Source organism: Monodelphis domestica, chromosome 7 (assembly GCF_027887165.1).
Source record: "Monodelphis domestica isolate mMonDom1 chromosome 7, mMonDom1.pri, whole genome shotgun sequence".
NCBI lineage: Eukaryota > Metazoa > Chordata > Mammalia > Didelphimorphia > Didelphidae > Monodelphis > Monodelphis domestica.
The window spans coordinates 51,577,427-51,594,837 of NC_077233.1; the positions used below are offsets into that span (position 1 = coordinate 51,577,427).

A 17,411-nucleotide genomic window follows, 5' to 3' on the forward strand; every position below is an offset into this window, starting at 1 on the left:
GAGGATATGGTTCCTTTAAAGCCTTCCTCACAACTTTAAGATCATTATCCTCAGAGCCAAATCTAGAGAAAGGAGGTCCTGGGTTTATATCTGGTCTCAGATACTTCCTACCTGTCTATCATTCAATCCCAATGTCTAGCCTTTATTGCTCTTCTGCCTTGGAACCAATACATAGTATTAATTTTAAGATAGAAGGTAAGGGTTTATATAATTTTTTTTAAAGATCATTATCCTCCAATTAGGTTAATAATGACTAATATTTGCATGATACCTTAAGGTTTGAGACTTTACAAATATTATTTCATTTGTCTCTTACAATAGTCCTCTGAGGCAAGTACAGGTATCATCATCTCCATTTTACAGATGAGAAAATGGAGACTCAGAAATATTAAGTGATTTTTCCAGAGCCACCCAGTTAATAAGAGTCAGAGATGGGATTCAGATCAAGCCTTTCTGACTTGAAGTTCAGCAGTGTAGCCTTGATACCTTGTCGCAGCCTTAAGGAACAAAGTACATGAACTATTTCCCATTATTATCCAATAGCTTCATACCCAAGAATAATGACAAAATTGATTCCACACTCATCACTTAGAAATATTTACTTCTGTTTTAAACTTGTGCTCCATTTGCCTAGGAGAGACACAGTTAGGAAAGGAAATAAATTCAGCTTTTCATTCCCACATTCCTCAGCTTTCAAGCTTTTACAAAGCTGCCTCAGCCTTGAGATGCCAAAATTGTGCAAATTCCCCTGTGACAGAAGCATTTGCCAGAGGTGAAACTCTAAGGATGTAATTTCAGATGCCATCAAGGTTTTCTAATCAGTCAACTCAAGCAGCAGTTTTTAAGGTCAAGGTTAAAAATTCTCCTCTGGCCAAGCCCCAAACAAGGAAGAGGTGCAGAAAGCTGGGAAGGGCAGCATGGGTGCTGCTGAACAAAAGATGCCCAGAGATGATGTTTACAATGCTGCCTAGGTGAAAAGTCACACTTGGCCAAGCGATGGGGTTCCCCTTGCCCTTGTGATTCACACTTGTTCATCCTTGGTCCCACAGTGCCTTGAGTATGCCATTGCATTAAGACTGTGCCTGTCATATCCCTTTGTGGTCAGCCAAGGGCCACCTCCTATAGAAGGGCTTTCCTGATCTTCCTACCCTCCTCTGCTAGTGTCCTGTCTGTCTGTCTCTTTCTATAGAACTCCATTAATTTGGAATCTGAATTTATAACGTCCTTATATTGTTCTTTAGTTGTTTCAAGCATGTGATTCTTTTCTCTTCAACCAGGTTGCAGTCTCTTATGGAAGAGGACCAGTTCCCAAACTTCTTGTCCATTCCCCTCTGAACCTAGTCCAAATATAGAATACCCACACATATATAGTAAGTTCTGTAGACCTAGTTATTTCTTTATTATCTTTCTCCTTAGAATTGGAGCTCCTTATGGAAGACAGAAACCCTATTTTCACTTATTCTTAGCTAAGACATCGCTTGACATTATTCTGTCATTTCTAGGGCTTAGCACCTAGACTGGTACATACTAAAAGATAAATAAGTACTTGAAATGACAGAATAATGAGAGACGTAAAAAGAGAATGGATATAAAGCATCTAACAAGTCTTAAAGATATCTACATATATAGATACGTATATGGATAAATGAATAGAGAGCTAGAGAGATGATAGAGGCTAGAGAGCTAGAGGGAGAGACAGAGAGAGAGAAAGAGAGGGATGGGTAGGTGGGTAGACAGAGAGATATAGACATCAGTTATTATACATTACCCTTGGAAATAGATTTTATCTGTAAATATGAAGGACAGTAATGTAGATGGACATGTGGGGCACAGAGATGGTTGAATTGTGAAAACAAAACAGTGATCTCCTCCATGGCAGATTTGGGACTGAATTACTACTCCAGTGTCAATTCACATCTTCCTAACAGTTTACCTACATTAGGTTTTCTTCTTAATTCTTTTTAAAACATTTAAAATTTTTTTTATTTTTTAAAATTTTATTTAATTGATTAATTTAGAACATTTTTCCAGTATTACAAAAATAATGTTCTTTCCCTCCCCTCCCTTGAGCCCCCTCCCATATCCGACACATAATTCCACAGGGTTTTACATGTGTCTTTGGTCAAGACTTATTTCCATATTATTGATATTTGTACTAGGGTGATCACTTAGGGTTTATAACCCCAATCATATGTCCACTGACAAATGTGATCATCTTCTTAATTCTGCTAGAAAGTTGTAGAGCAATTTTTCTAGAAACTTTTTTAAGTTTAAGATTGATGGTAGCAGTAAATCAGTCATTGTAAAAAGATGTTTTGAGAGAATCAAAGACTTATTGAGGTAATTAGAGATTATTTCATTCAAACTCCTTTTATTGAAGAAGCACCTGAGATCTAAAGACAGTACCTACTGTTTCATGCTGAATGCTATAAGAACATGATGTTTTCCTAGATTTTTTTTCAAATTTAAGATTTATGGAAGAACTGATCAATGTATATGGTAAGAAGAATAAAAGATATACTGAGATGAAGGGGATTTTTAGAGACCATTTCATTCAACCTCCTTTTACAGGAGAAAAAACTGAGTCTCTGAGACAGTCATAATCTATCTAAGGTTATAGAATTGGTTAGTGGCAGAGCCAGAGCTAAAATCCAAGTCTTCTAACTTCTTTCACAGAAAAATTAACCAGAGTAAGAAATAATAAAGCATGTCACTTGATGTGAAATCTGTGTTCCCTTTGAAAGGTGCTAGAAAGAAAGGAAAATGGTGTTTCTTGCCAAGAACCTCATCCACAAAGTTGGAAGGAACCACTTCTGAGCTAGAGAAAAAATGAGCAAGATCATAATATCTTCAAAAAAGTGTTGAACAGTTAGCATCCTTTAAGAGATTGAAGTGAAGGATTTAAACACCAAACAATTACCAAGGAAACACACAGCATGCTGGTTTGGGGAGAATTTAGTCACAAGCTAGAATGTGTGGGAAGTGAAGAGTGGGTGGCAAAAGAGATACAGAGACATGTTAAGACCATCTGGTTGCCAGGGAGATGGCACCACTAAAGGTGCCCCAAAATAGGAAACTTGGAATCAGAAAGAAGATGAAAGCTGGAGAAAAGGTGGAATGATTGTGTCCTGGAGGGTTAGAAAGGTAATGAGCAAAAGTGAGGACTGGCACTTGACTATGACCCACAGAGAATGTAGACAAATATTCCAGAAAGAGAAATTCTGGGAGGTTATTCTTAAAAAAGCAAGAAAGGGACCAGACTGGTTAAGGCTAGACAGAGATGGTCTGAAAAGGGTGAGGCATATTTGAAGTAGAAAGGAACAGCTAGGGGGAAAGAAGATAGGGAAGGGAACTAGTGTTGGACTCAATGCTAAGCACTTTACAAATTTCTCATTTGATTCTCATTACAACCCTGTGAGATAGGTCCTCATTTTATAGTTCAGGAAATTGAGGCAGAATAGAGGTTAAATGATTTTCTCAAAGTCCCATGGCTAGTAAGTATCTGAGGCCACATTTGAACTCAGGTGTTCTTGACTCCCTCACCCTTTTTAGGCCATCTCTGTCTGGCTTTGACCAGTCTGGTCCCTTTCAAGCTTTTTAAAGAATAACCTCCCAGAATTTCTCTTTCTGGAATATTTGTCTATGTTCTCTGTGGGTCATAGTCAAGTGCCAATCCTCTCTTTAGCTCATTACCTTTCTAACCCTCCAGGACACAATCATTCCACCTTTTCTCCAGCTTTCATCTTCTTGACTCCAGGTGCAGTGCTCTAACCACTGGAAAAACCTAACTGGAAGGGCAAGAAGGCAGAACTGGCACATGGGAAGGGACTAGTACTATAAAGAATTCCTTGGCCATAGTCTTATGAAATTGATCCAATAGAATGGGTTTGCCCAAGACTTTTTTTTTAAATAAACAGGGGAACCTTCCAAATTTTTCAGCTTGTCACTAGAGAGAGGCCAGGCACATGACAGAAGCAGGTACTGATCTTGGAAAATGATGCTGCCAAAGGAAAGAAACTAAATGACCAGATCTCTGTACTGAATTGTCTAGGAAGATCACCATCACTTGAATTTCTCAAGCAACTCTCAGAGATACTCTGGTAGGAGTTGGTACATGGAGCTAGAAGTTGCCAGCAATTCTAAAACTGTGATTTGGGGGTCCCCATAAGCCTTTCAGGAGCTCTTCAAGATCAATATTATTTTCAAATCAATATATGGTGTTTTCATTTCTACCATAATAAATTTCTCTTTCTTGGAGGGGATCTTCAATACATTTTAAGAATGCAAATGGGCCCTGAGGCTAAAAATTTTTAGAATACCTAGATTAGGAGACCTCTAACTTCCCTGCAATTCTAAGAACCTGTGGCTCTAGCAGTTGGGCTAGGGGGTTTCGTGTATCTTTGTAGATTGTTTGGCTGTTATGAGCTAGATGCCCATGACCTGAAATATGACAGAAAATTGGAAAGATAGAGGTCAAGCCCAATGTGCAGTAGTTAATCTGGTGGTTTAAAGTATATAAACTTCACAGGGGTCAAATGAAAAAGATGAGGAATAGTTAGAGCTTTAGACTTGGAATTAGGAGAGAACTAGGTTTGAAGCCTTCCTAAGTAAGATACTTGATGGGTGAATGTGGTCAAATCAGTTAATATCTCTGAGCCTCAGTTTCCTCACCTGTAAAATAAGAGATGAAAATAGCACCTAACTCACAAAGGCTATTGTGAGGAATAAATGAAATAAAGAACTTTGCACACTTTAAAGTACTAATGTAAATGACATGAGCACATTGTTGCTGTTATTATCATTGTCTATAAATCACAGAATTTTATGATTGAAATAGATCTTAGCTACACATGAAAAAGAATCCTCACTAAAACATGGCTGACAAGTCACCCAGCCTTTGAAGACGTCCAAAGAGGGAAACACAGTCTCTATAGAGCAAGAGTTCTTTATTGGGATCCACAGATTAACAAGGGATCCATGAATTCAGAAAAGAAAAAAATCACATCTTCCTTTTCACTAGTCTCCAGCTGAAAATTATCATTTCCTTCAATTATTTACAAACAGTCTTCTGAGAAGGGGTCTATAGGTTCCATCAGACTTCCAAAGGGGTCTGCCCATAGCACAAGAAGAAGTTTAAGAGGCTCTGCTTTAGAGGTAGCCCATTCCACTAGAGATCATGGACAAATTAACCTCTCTGATACCAGTTTCCTCATATAAAAAACAAAGAGGTTGAACTACATGATCTCTAAGATCCCTTCCAGCTTGATATTCTAGGAATCATGTTGATTAATGTGGCAGGAACATGAGAGGTGGGAGAAGAAACCAAGGTCTTGTGTAGGAATGGAAAAGGAAGTAGTAGGCTGAGTTGTGGCATGCCATTTTGGGGAGGATATTAGGGAAGCCTCCAGAAGTGCCATGATTTCACAGAACTTACTCAAAAATGGAATAACTATAAGGGACATTATAGCCCTGCAAGAACCTTGAAACTGAATAAGATATAAAAAACATTTCCTGAAATAATTTGAAGTCATGAACGTAGCATATCATTAACAAAGAAAACTGGACATGTCTGATACTTTCATGTTTTCAACAAATAAAAATTATAACAAACTTAAGCTGACATATTGAACAATATGCATAATTACTATTGCACTGCATAGTAATTAGACATAAATAATTAGCAGTTCACACGAATAACTTCAATTAGTATTACTTTTATGCAGTCAAGCCAAATGTTTACAGTTCTTTTCTTCTTTGTTCTCCATGATCTATAATCAGCAACAGTGTTGACAGCTTCCTTAATGCCATGTTCAGCTCAATCCTCCTCGTGCATACACGCTTACTCTTGTACACAATAAGGGACAGAGATCTTGGATCCCATTTTCTTCTCTGTGCCACTCCTTACCCTGAGTTCCTTCCAGTGCCACCATCATCACCTGAACGGTATGTCAACAGTCTATACAGCTGTTCCCCACTCTTGGCTCCAGTCTTTGGCATCCTATCTGCCTGAGGTGGCAAAATTCCAGACGATGTGGACAGCTAAATAGAGGTGGCAGAATGAGCACCCAGTAGGGAAGAAGGATGTGGGAGACATAAGCCAGGCTAAAGAGAAAGACTCAAAAAGAGAATCTGTAAAAGAACTACAGAATCCCATAAACCTGAAATCTTCCAGCTGGAAGAGGTTATAGAGATAACCTAGTTGAAATAGAAGAAACTGCTTCTATAACATCCTCCCCCTCCCCAAAGTGATCATCCAGCCTCCTGATAGATATCTCTGATATGGGGATGTCACTGTCTCCAAGGCAGGTTATTCTGCTAAAGATACTTTGAATTGCCCAGAAATTATATGCATCTATCTAAGATCTTCCCCTTTGCAACTTCTCCCTCACCATTATTCTAAATATGGTATCCTGGGGCCAAGCCAAAGTTTAATCCCTTAGATGACAATTTTTAATATTTTGTTTGCATGACAGACCTTCAAATATTGAAAATAACTACCATGATCTGTACAAGTCTTCTCTTCTACAGGCTAAATATCTGTAGTCCTTCACTTGATTCTCCTATAGCATGATCTCATAGCCCTTCTCTATCCTTGCCAACCTTCTTTCATTCATCCATTTCCTTCTTGAAATATGGCCCTTAGATGTGATTTGACCCAGATGGAATATAGAGACCATCATCTCCTTTGTTCTGGAAATATGCCTCTCAATGGAGTCAAAGATTATTTAGCTTTTGGGCTATCTTATTACATTGTCACCATACTAGCCATGCAAATCACTAAAATCTTAAGATCTTTTTCAGAGGCAATATTATTCCTATCATTGTGTACTTGCAAAGTTGGTTTTTTGAACCCAAGTTCAGAAATTTGCATCTATTCCTATTGTATTTTTTCTTATTACATATGAACTACTGATCTAACTTATTTAAAACTTTTCAACTCTTGATTCTGTCATCTAATGTGTGACCTATCCCTCTGAGCTTTGTGATACCTACAAATTTATAAGTACACTCTCCATATTTTTTATTAAAGTCATTAACAAAACTATTAAATAAAGAGGGACATTTATATCCATAGCATATGGATTCTTCTTATTATTATATATTATATATATATAATATATATTATATATATTATTATATACTCTATTCTTATATAATGATGCTATAATAATAACAATAATAATAATGACAGCTAACATTTCTATGTTGCTTAATATTTTGTTTGCATGACAGACCTTCAAATATCTTCAGTTACCTGCTCTGGCTTCCATTTTCTGTTTCTATTTTAAAATATCTAAGATAGCCAATGAATTGCTGGTATATCCACATTATTCTCTTTAGATGTGGCTACATAAATGAGAACGTATTATTTTGCTATTAGAATTTCATTCTTAAGTTTCCTAACACTTTTGGACTGTATTATTCTAGAATTTTAGGCCATGCAATATTACTCATCTAGTCTCAGAACAGTTTGAAATTCATTCTCCCCAAATCTAGAGAATAAGTAAGCCCAAGTTTGATTTTCCTTTCCTTTTCTATCTAGGATCGTACAGTTAGCTCCTCCCAAGGTTTGCATTATTTCTACTTCATCAACCAGTTCTTCCTTCTTTGGTTGAAATCAAGTCCATATTCCTATTTTTATGTCCCTCCTTTTGAAAAATGAAATTTGTGTCTAAGGTACAGCAAGAATTCATCAGCTAGTCAGCAAATGCTAGTCTGCCTTTTACCAAGGGAGAATTTCACAGATGTTTGGATGATGAAGCTTTCAACCATTATTAAATGGCACCTCTACGTCAGTATTCTAATCATCATATAATTCCTCCTTTTGCCAGGTGGTCTGTTGTACATACTTAAGACAATGTTGTATCTTTTTCTTCTTTTGTCATTTTCCTTCTAAATGTCTACCACCATGTTTTTCCTTTTCTGCTTTCAGGATGAGTTATATCTTCTTAATATATAGAGCTACTCTACCATCCCCTTCATCTATTCTATTCCTTTTAAATAAAGTATATTGCCTTTCAGAGCTATATTCCAGTCATAGGTTCCATCCCATCAAGACCCAATATAATTATGAGGTCAAATTTTCATACTTCTGTTTGAATCTCTCTAATTTGTCTTGTCCATTACTTATAATTTGGCATCTTTGTGTAAGGACCAAATATGATAGAATTTGTGGTTGAATCTCTTCTTCAATACTATTTCCTACAAATTACCAGTCTTCTCTATTGATATTCTTCCCACATTGTTCCTGTATATTGTGTATGGTAGCATGAGCCTTGGTAAATAAGTATAGACAATTTTCTCCCTCTGCTTTTATTTTCAGTTTAAAGTACTCCTGATCCAATGACAAGTGTCTAGTCTAACATATTTCTACCATTCTCCTTTCCTGGCCAAAAGTTTCTTTCCTATATTTTCAACCATGAAAGCTCTGCTCCTTTAAGAACGCTATCCACATTGAGAGAAAGCAAAGTGGGAGTAGAAAAAAATGCAAAAGCAAAACATACAATAACATTTATCACATGAATAAATGGGTATGTGATTTGGGGTTAGGCTTTAAAAATTGCTCTGTAGCAAAAATGAATAATATGGAAATAGGTATCAAGTGAAAGCATTTGTACAACCCAGTGGAATTGCTTTTTTGGCTCTGGGAGGGGGGATGGAAGAATGGAGGGAAAGAAAATGAATCATGTAAAGATGGAAAAATATTTTTAAATTTTAAATAAAAAAAGACATCCCTTTTACATGAAGCCTTTCCTGATCATCTTAATTGCTAATGCCCTCCTCCTAACCTGTATTTCTTCTCTTTATATTCATTGTATATATGATTATATATAGTCTTATTATTTTCTCTGACAAAATGCAAGCTCCTTAAGGGTAGGTTTTGCTTCATTCATATTTTATTCTCAGTACCTAGGTCAGTGCCTGGTAATTAGTAGGGGTTTAATAAATTCTTGCTGATTGACTACTTAATGGTCTAGAGGTGTGAAGTTCAATGTCTACTGCAAAAACAGTTAACAAAATTCCCAAATGCTGTAGAAACCAAATTAAGATGTAATTAGGAAATGTTTGATAAAAATAAGATAATATGTAGATAATGTTAATTTATGGTTTTCTATGTCAATATGCAGTCTGCAAGGATCTGTTTCTACTTGATATTGAAATCCAAATCCTCTTTTCTTTCTTAATCACTTGTTTACCTCTAAAAATCTGCCTTCCTCTTCTAAAGACTACAATTAATAACAGTGATTAAAAATACCACCTGTGCTCTTAAGACACCCTCCACTTTCTGTTTCATACCCAAGACTATATAATCTGATCCATATAAATACTTTCTAGGTCCCTTCTGATAATAATATTTAATTCCAGAGGTGGGTATTGGTTTGACGGGATTGAGACTACATGTCATTCCCTGTCAGGCCCTGGATATATGTTTTAGAAAGAGAGCTGATCATTCTTATTTTTTCAAGTAAGGCTGACAAATAACCACCTCTAGACTCCACCACAGGAGTCACCAGTCACCACCACTTGCCACTTTTTACTCTGATCATTATGACTTAACCTCTCTTTTGAATACCACCAAGGACCTACATCATTTTCCCTTGGAGTCCAAGAAAAGAGCATCCTAATGTCAGAAGTTCCAGTGTTCCTTTTTATTGAAGGAATCTCAGCCTAATTACAACAGCTCTAAATGTTGAGAGATCCTCCATCATCTTCTCCATATCCCATCCTTCCATCTCTCAACCTCCTGACTCCCATTAGGATTTTCCTCTGCCTTGTCATGTCCATTTTCTTCTTTATTTTCTCTTGGAAGCATATCTTTATTCTTTCAAATAACTCCGTGCTTCCCTGATGAGCCTAGAGGGTAGAGATGTGCTCCTACAGCCCTTTCACCTTCTCCTCTAAGAGGAAGACCAGTGCACATTTTGTTCCTACAGAGCAGCTGTTACATGTCATTGGCAGAACAAACAGAGTATACTCTCTGCAGGTGATTGAAAGAGGAGAAGAGATTTATCCTGTGCTCAAGCAGAGAAGGTGGGAAGGGGTAATTAGGTAGGGGAGAGAGAGAGAAAGGGAGATGGATCATTGGGAATATCATCTGTTTGTGATCAGAGTCCTGGAGTGAGGGCTAGAAAAAAACATGGTTCTGACACAACTGCCCTTTAGCCCTCAGCAAATACTGGCAAGAGTCTTGCAGCAGCTGAAGTTGGGCAAATTCGGCCCATGACCTCTAGGTAAGGAAGGGAGCTGAGAGAAGAGATCAAAAGCTGTCCCTTCTGATCCCACCCCATGGCACCTCCTAGCCCCTTAATAAGCCAAAATTTCTCACATCCCAACCCCTCCCCCCCACTTCCCTGCAGGGATGATGGGAAGTCTCTTTGTGCTCCAAACTCTCTTCTCCCAGCTCAATGATTCCAGAAAATCTAGTGAAGGGAAAATCAAAGCCTTTTGATCCCACAATTAGAGATAAAAGGCTTATTATAATGCAAATGCTGTGGAAGAGGATGGATGTGTCATCTAAGTGCTTTCAAGGTTTACCAAAATGGATTTCTGTTTCAGACAGAATTCAATGCCTCAGAGCCTTGCCAAAGACCTTTAGCATAGCAGCCCTGTATGTAGACTCTCACCTGGGAAAAAGCAAACCCTCTGCAAAGTTATATGTACCTTTTCTGGACCCCTTAACCGCCCCCCCTCAACCTGCCACCTACAAAAATTTCCTAATCCTCTCCCATAGAATTCTATGCCCATTCATACCTCTCTCAAAGGAATTTTTAATGTCATTGACTTCAACCTGCGATCCAGGCACTCTAAAGATCCCTTGCTGCTGGAGACCTGGGAAAGCAGAAAATATGAGATCATCAGAACACTGAGCATGTTCATGAGTCCCCTCCCCCTTTGCTCTTTCCCTATCCATATCCCCAACCTTGCATTGAATCATTTATAACAAAGGACAGAGATCAGTTAGAAACTAAACACAACAGGCCTGACCAGCCAGCAACTAGCAAAGAAAAGGCCTTCCCAGAGCCAAAGGGGCCATGAGCCAGAAGCTTTAAAACTAAACTTCTGGAAAAGCAATGGGAAATAAAAATGGATCCTTTTTGAATAAAAATGGATCCTTTTTCTTTTTTGTTGTTGTTATTCCTTCCATATTATCTCCGAAACATAATTAGGACTCTTCATATCTAGGCAAGTGCCACCAACTAAACTCAGGAAAGGAAATATGAAGTCACTCCTTTGGGTGATCAGTGTAGAAAGAATCAGAGTCCTCAGAATACCTTAGCTCAAGACTCTTGCTAGGGAAGCTGGGGGAAGGAGTCAGGCCAATTTACCTCATCTTACTTGCCATTTTAATTATTCTTGCTGAGTAGGTGCTAGGCTGTACTGTTTCTAAGATGCAGAAGGACTGTAACACCTTCTAAATTCAGCAGCCTGGAGCAAAGCCCCTGTTATCCTGCCCCAGTTAGTATACTGCCTCATCTCTTCCATCTCAATTTAAATTCAAGTCTATGGACATGCAGCTGGGAGAAGCCCTACACAAAACCTATATTTACAGAAGATCAATAGTTAAAATAAGAAGCTACCCTTTGACAAACTGAGGTCATCATAAGACATATGTTTAATTTCCTCTATTGCCCTATATGTCTCTGGGGATCAAAGACTGTCTTATTTACTTTCGGACTTATGACAATTTCTGAGTACATCATAGGTGTCCAATAAAAATTTACGGAATGAATTAATAGAAGGGCCAGCCAAATGGTACCTACCATCAATGATTGGTCAGCTGATCTGAACAGTAAATAAAGTTAGAGCTTAAAATGTTTGGAGAGGGAGAAGTATGGACACCCCATCCCACTCTTTTCCTTTTTTCCCATTTCACTTTGTTTCTCTCCCCTTACCTAGAAAGTACCCACACAGAGCATTTGTAGATAGCCTAAGCAGATATTGTAGAATAACTTTCGACCAATTACGAGGAAGCCAGGGGAGACAAGATCTTCCCACCACCCACCCTACCCAGCTGAAGGCAATGGTGTTGCCAAGGGCTTACCGTATAAATTGATATAGCGGATACAGCTTTCCACCACGAGGGGTATAGCCTGCCCTGAATCCTTAAGAGAGAATTAAGACTTTTTTCACTTGGTTTGATTTGTAAAACATTTGGATATAATCTCAAGCACACATGTGAGCTCTGGATGAAAGATGAGCACCGCCCCCAAGTTAGTGAGAAGCTAAGCAAGGAGCTGCCCCACCTTGTTGTCTCCATAAGCAGGTTGGAAATGAGGAGGAATGATCAATTATGCAGGAAAAGGCATGGCTACTCTAGCATAGGAGAAATGCTCTGTCTTGTTACCCAGCTTAGAGAGAGGCTATGGTTCTTGCAGCTGTACCCTTCTCTTCAGAGAGGAGATGCTCAAGGCAATCCTGGTGGCTAGCCCTTCCTGTTTGGGGGGGCAGGGGAGGGGAGATGGGAGCAATGTTTGTAGGCTTAGGCCCTAAACTGCCATCTTGTGTTTTAGCAACCCTAGTTTCTCTGCAAAGCTAGGAGGTAGAGGAGATGGGGGAATTCTCAACACTTCAGAGGCACAGTGGGCTTGTAAACTAAAGTTGTTCTGGAGTAGAAGATATTCACAGTCTCTAGCTCCCAAACTGCCCTATTCCAGCTCTGGGCTTCAGGAGCTCTGAAGTAAAAGAGTAGGAGCCCAACTCCTATTCTAGTCCCTAGCAAATTGACCACTAGCACAGAAGGACAAGGGCCACTTAAAGCTGGCCCATCAGGTACTAAGAGCCTGAAACATAACAGCTTATTTTTAAATAATCTCAGCACTCTGACATTCTCTTGAAAGGAAAAAAAATGCTACAGCTAATGTGTACTGCCTGAATAATGTTAAACCAATGTTTGGAGTGAACCATGTCCATCTGAGGTGTGACTGTCTTCAATTTCCTCTTTCCTGATTGACCTTTTATGCAAAATGTTTCATAACAGGGAATTTGGGTAAGAGTTGGATTTTCTTTATGGTTCAGTTGACATCCAACATTAACCACCCCCTCAAACTAATGCTGATTGTTGACTGTGAATTGTAGCATTACTAAAGGGGGGGGGGTTCCCAAGGCCTGTCAGATTTAGAGAATTCTAGAATATTAGAGTCAAAAGGGCCTTTCAGATCATCTAGTTCAACTCCCTCATTTTATAGAAGAAGAAACTGAGGCCATGAGAGGGGAAGCGACTTGCTCAGTCACATAAACATGTTAAACCTAAAAAGTGATAATCACAAGCTATCTTAAAAAGTAAGAAAATAAGCAGGAAATACATGGTGAGCCTCACACCAGGGAGATGACTTATTGGGATTTTTTACTTTTTCCCCTAATCCTCTAGCTAATACATTCCTCACTGATTTACAATGAATAAGTGTAGAGGAGGAGGCCATTGGCCAACTGGTAAAGGGAATGTGGGGTTTTGTGCTGGAAGCCATTCTCTGGGACAGGGAGAGACACCAACCATTCCCCTCGCACCGAGTGGAATGAAAGGCCTGTCTAGTAAATACCTGGTTCCTGGCTCGAGCATTTCTTCTTCCTCTGATAACCAAAAAAAAGCAGCAGAGCAGGAAAAAAAGAAAAGATTACGCAAGAATGGGATCAGTTAGAGTAAGCATATCCTTCAGAGAACGTGAGAGCTCAGATGCAATGGCAGCCAAGAAAGGTCAAAGTCAGACCCAAGGAAAGACTGGCTAGGTGGATGCCCCAGCTCTGAGCCTTATTGACGAATGAATGGGGAGCCAGGCAACTTGCCACATGCCTCGGATCAGAATTCTAACAGGGCTCCTTTTCTCATCCAAACTGGTGCTTCCAGCCAAGGACACTCACAGAACCTCTTTGTCTCATCCAAAGACAGGAATAGAGCCTTTCTAAAGGTGATCTTCATACCTAGATGTGGTTCTTCCCAGAGATCCCATAACAGATTAATCTCTCATTCCTGATCAAATGAATTGCTCTCCCATGGTCACTCTGAGTGAAATATGCCTTAATTTGTAGGTTGGAAAAGGAGCATATACTGGAGTTCTTTTATAATGCCATCTTTGGAGTCACAGGATTATTGATTTAGAGATAGAAGGGGTCTTTGGTGTCATTTGATCTAATCACCAACTTTACACATGAGGAAACTGAGACCCAATAGGTAAAATTAATTTCATAAGGTCACAAAGGGATTCTGGGGCAAAGCCAGAATTCAGACTTGAGTTTTCTGATTTTGAGGACTATTTTCTTCCATGACACCAAAGATGAAGCCATTTTACTAGGAGGTGGCTTTTTTTTTTTTTAATAACCAACCCCTCTTGGATGGGCTCCAAGCTGAATCCAATTTCTGTCCATCATCAAATTCCACCATGTAGTAAACAGTGCCAAAAAGGGCAGTGTATTCCCATCTCTCCATGTTCCACCTCAAGACTACCTTTCATCTACTCTGTATATTATCTTGTACATATCTAGTTATTTTCATATTTGTCTTCCCCTTTAGAATACGATCTCCTTGAGAGCAGGGGCTGCTTTGCTTTTCCTTTTCCTTGTATTCCCTTCATTTCAGTGCTTAACACAGTGCCTAGCATAAAGTAAACACAAATATTTATTGACTGACATTAAGTCAACTGGACAAATTTTTCTTCTGGACCTTTATCCAACATACTTCCATCTCCTTCACTCAATTGGTCTACATGATTTGGAACTACAAGAATGAGAGGAAAGGAAGGATAGCTTTTATTTTTATTACTGTTTTCTAATAACACATTTTATAAAAGCTACAGGCACTGAATGCTTAGGGATTCACCTTGTGCCCTGGAGTTTAATGGGAACAAAACTATCTCATCAAGGCTTTACGAGAAGACAGGGCTAGTGGGCTAGAGAATTGTCTATATAGTAAACTATAGGAAACTCTTTATCAAGTGTTTGCCCGCTGGAATTTTCCACTAAGTGGCACCACTATTATATTCATGTTTGTTCTTAGTTGCAAAAACACAGAATGGCAAGAAATTTTTAAAAGGTCTTTTGTAGCAGTATCTTAAAATCTCAAAATATTGAGTTTTCCTCATAAATCGGTTTTCCTGTTATAAAATTAAATTCTAACACTAGACAGATAATCACATTTTTCTCAATCTGAAATAAAAAACAGGAGTCTGAAAACACCTGTGCTTGCATCTGTAAGACCGAGTTTTATCAATTGATATAACAAATTCTCTTGTTGTTTACACAATGCTTATTATCTAGGGAATTGCTTTTCATCTATACCAGCAAGATTATTAAGTATCTATGCTGATGCTATACTAAATAACCTTTTATCAATATGATATTTCAAAACTAAGGAAACTTATTTATTTCTGGAAACTTCTACTGGGAAATATCAGAATCATCAAAGAAAAATTTCATTATATTCAGGATAATTTTAGGGTTAAGTACTTTTATAATAAAATCTTATAGATTTCAAAGATTTTTGAATAGATTTAAATATTTTCAATATTATAATAAATCTTCTGAAATATGTAATAAAAATAAGGTCCAATTATTAAGCAATGAAATGAATTACTGAATAAACATTTCATAGTGAGTATCCATGTGATTATTACTCTATAAAGTACTTATCTTTGGATTCTATATGCTTATTCCAAAGAGGATATTATTGCTCAAAACACTATATACACTCCTTTTTGGAAAATGTCTTCAGAAATGCTTTATTAGCAAAACATGAAAATCATGCTTATACCTGACATTGGTATCACTATTTGTTCACTCATCTTAGTGACACTGGACTATTTCCAAAAATTAAATATACCTTAAAGGAATAAATATTTGTACTATTTGATGTATTAGGAAAAAAGCGTACAATAGCTTCAAAAGGGAATTAATAAGAAGAAAGTCTAGAAATATGTGGAACAATGATCATACTACTGGAATAAGCCTTTAACATCCTGAGTTGATGAATTTCAAGGACAACATATATTTAGATGTTTAGGATCTGCTCTTTGAATATCAGTCACATTATTTTAAGTAAGCCACCTCTTGCCATATTGGCTTAATTTCTATATTTGTCAACCTTCTGTATTGGAAGAAGAAAGTGGGAAGGATGAGCAGAAATGTTAAAAATATGGCTACTCTTCAAATATTATATATATATAATATTAATGTATGTATTATATATTAAATTCTTACATACAAATGCTGTATACCTCTATTAACCAAATTATTTAATGGACAAGAATACCCCATTCTTCAATATCATCCGGTAACAGTGAGCTCACTATTTATGGATGGTAAATGATGAGATATTTTAAAAGGAATTAACTCATCTTGAGACCTATGTCCTATCTTTTGTCTATACCATTTTCTGAGTCTCAAATGCCTTTCCTACTCTTCTCTACCTCTGATTGTCACAAGACTCTTTTTTATACTAATCATACAGTACCTTGGGTTTATATTATCTTTTTTTGTACCTACAGTTTATCTCTCAGTCAGGTAATAAGCTCCTTGAAAGTAGGGATCATGTCATATTTCCTTTCTACCTTTTAACACTACACATAGTGAGAATTCAAAAAAATGTTTATTTATTAATTGATTCATTGATTGATAGAAAGATCTAAGATGGGAGATATTGGAAGAGACTTTCTAAAGAAACTATTTGGGGAGGGAGGGCAAGTAGAAGAATAAAAAAGATTGAAGGAAAAAATGGATACAGAGTACCATCTTTTCCAGGAAAGATATGTCTCTCATCTTCCAAATGCAATTCTCTCCTAAATGTGGCTAGATAAATACTTGGTTTCTGGGGGAAACCCCCAGTAGTAATATCTTATCTCCTATGGTAGGACAGATTCTCCAAAATGCTGCCAGTTTTTATCACTCTGAAACATTAACTTCACCTGAAAATACTCTCACCTACCTCTTCTTTCCTAATACTAAGCACATAAAGATTACTCCCAAAGACTTTGTGGGATTCTGGTTTGTTGATGGGATCTTCTGTCTAACCTTGGGCTGTTATCTTAACTTTAGGTATACCCTATTCAGCAATTATCATTCCTTCCCCCAACCGAACCCCCAACCCCCAAACGCCCAATGCTGTACCACCCTACCTGTTTCCAGGAAAGGAAGTCAGAGTTGGTCACGTTTACTCATTACCAGGTATGCCACCATTCTCCCCTTCTTAAAAACTCTTGCTAGGAAAAATGCTTGAAGTGGTGGATGAGGCAAGATCTTACTCAGGCAGGATTGAGAGCTCTTACGGGAAACAGCAACTTCTCCAGACACCTAAGTGTTTCATTTTCTGTAGATGGTATCTGTCAACTAGACAGCACTTGGCTCTCAAACCAACCAGCTGGACTAATTTTTTTCCTCCTTAAGTAATGCAGAGAATAACTATTTTCTTTCTCAGCTACTCTCTT

The 17,411-nt window shown here is 37.9% G+C and overlaps 1 protein-coding gene across 6 annotated transcripts in view; it reads right to left on the reverse strand.

Moving 5' to 3' along the window:
- Positions 1 to 17,411, reverse strand: part of SRGAP3 (SLIT-ROBO Rho GTPase activating protein 3) — a 287,676-nt gene that overhangs the window by 41,548 nt on the left and 228,717 nt on the right. For 4 of the 6 annotated variants that reach the window (XM_056804578.1, XM_056804579.1, XM_056804580.1 and 1 more), the window contains 3 exons: positions 13,539 to 13,569; positions 12,044 to 12,104; positions 10,753 to 10,830 (listed from right to left, as the gene is read on the reverse strand). In XM_056804578.1, coding sequence (XP_056660556.1) covers positions 10,753 to 10,830; positions 12,044 to 12,104; positions 13,539 to 13,569 — 170 coding nt within the window. The remainder of the gene's footprint in view (positions 1 to 10,752; positions 10,831 to 12,043; positions 12,105 to 13,538; positions 13,570 to 17,411) is intronic. The other 2 variants (XM_007500149.3, XM_056804581.1) reach the window with 1 other exon arrangement.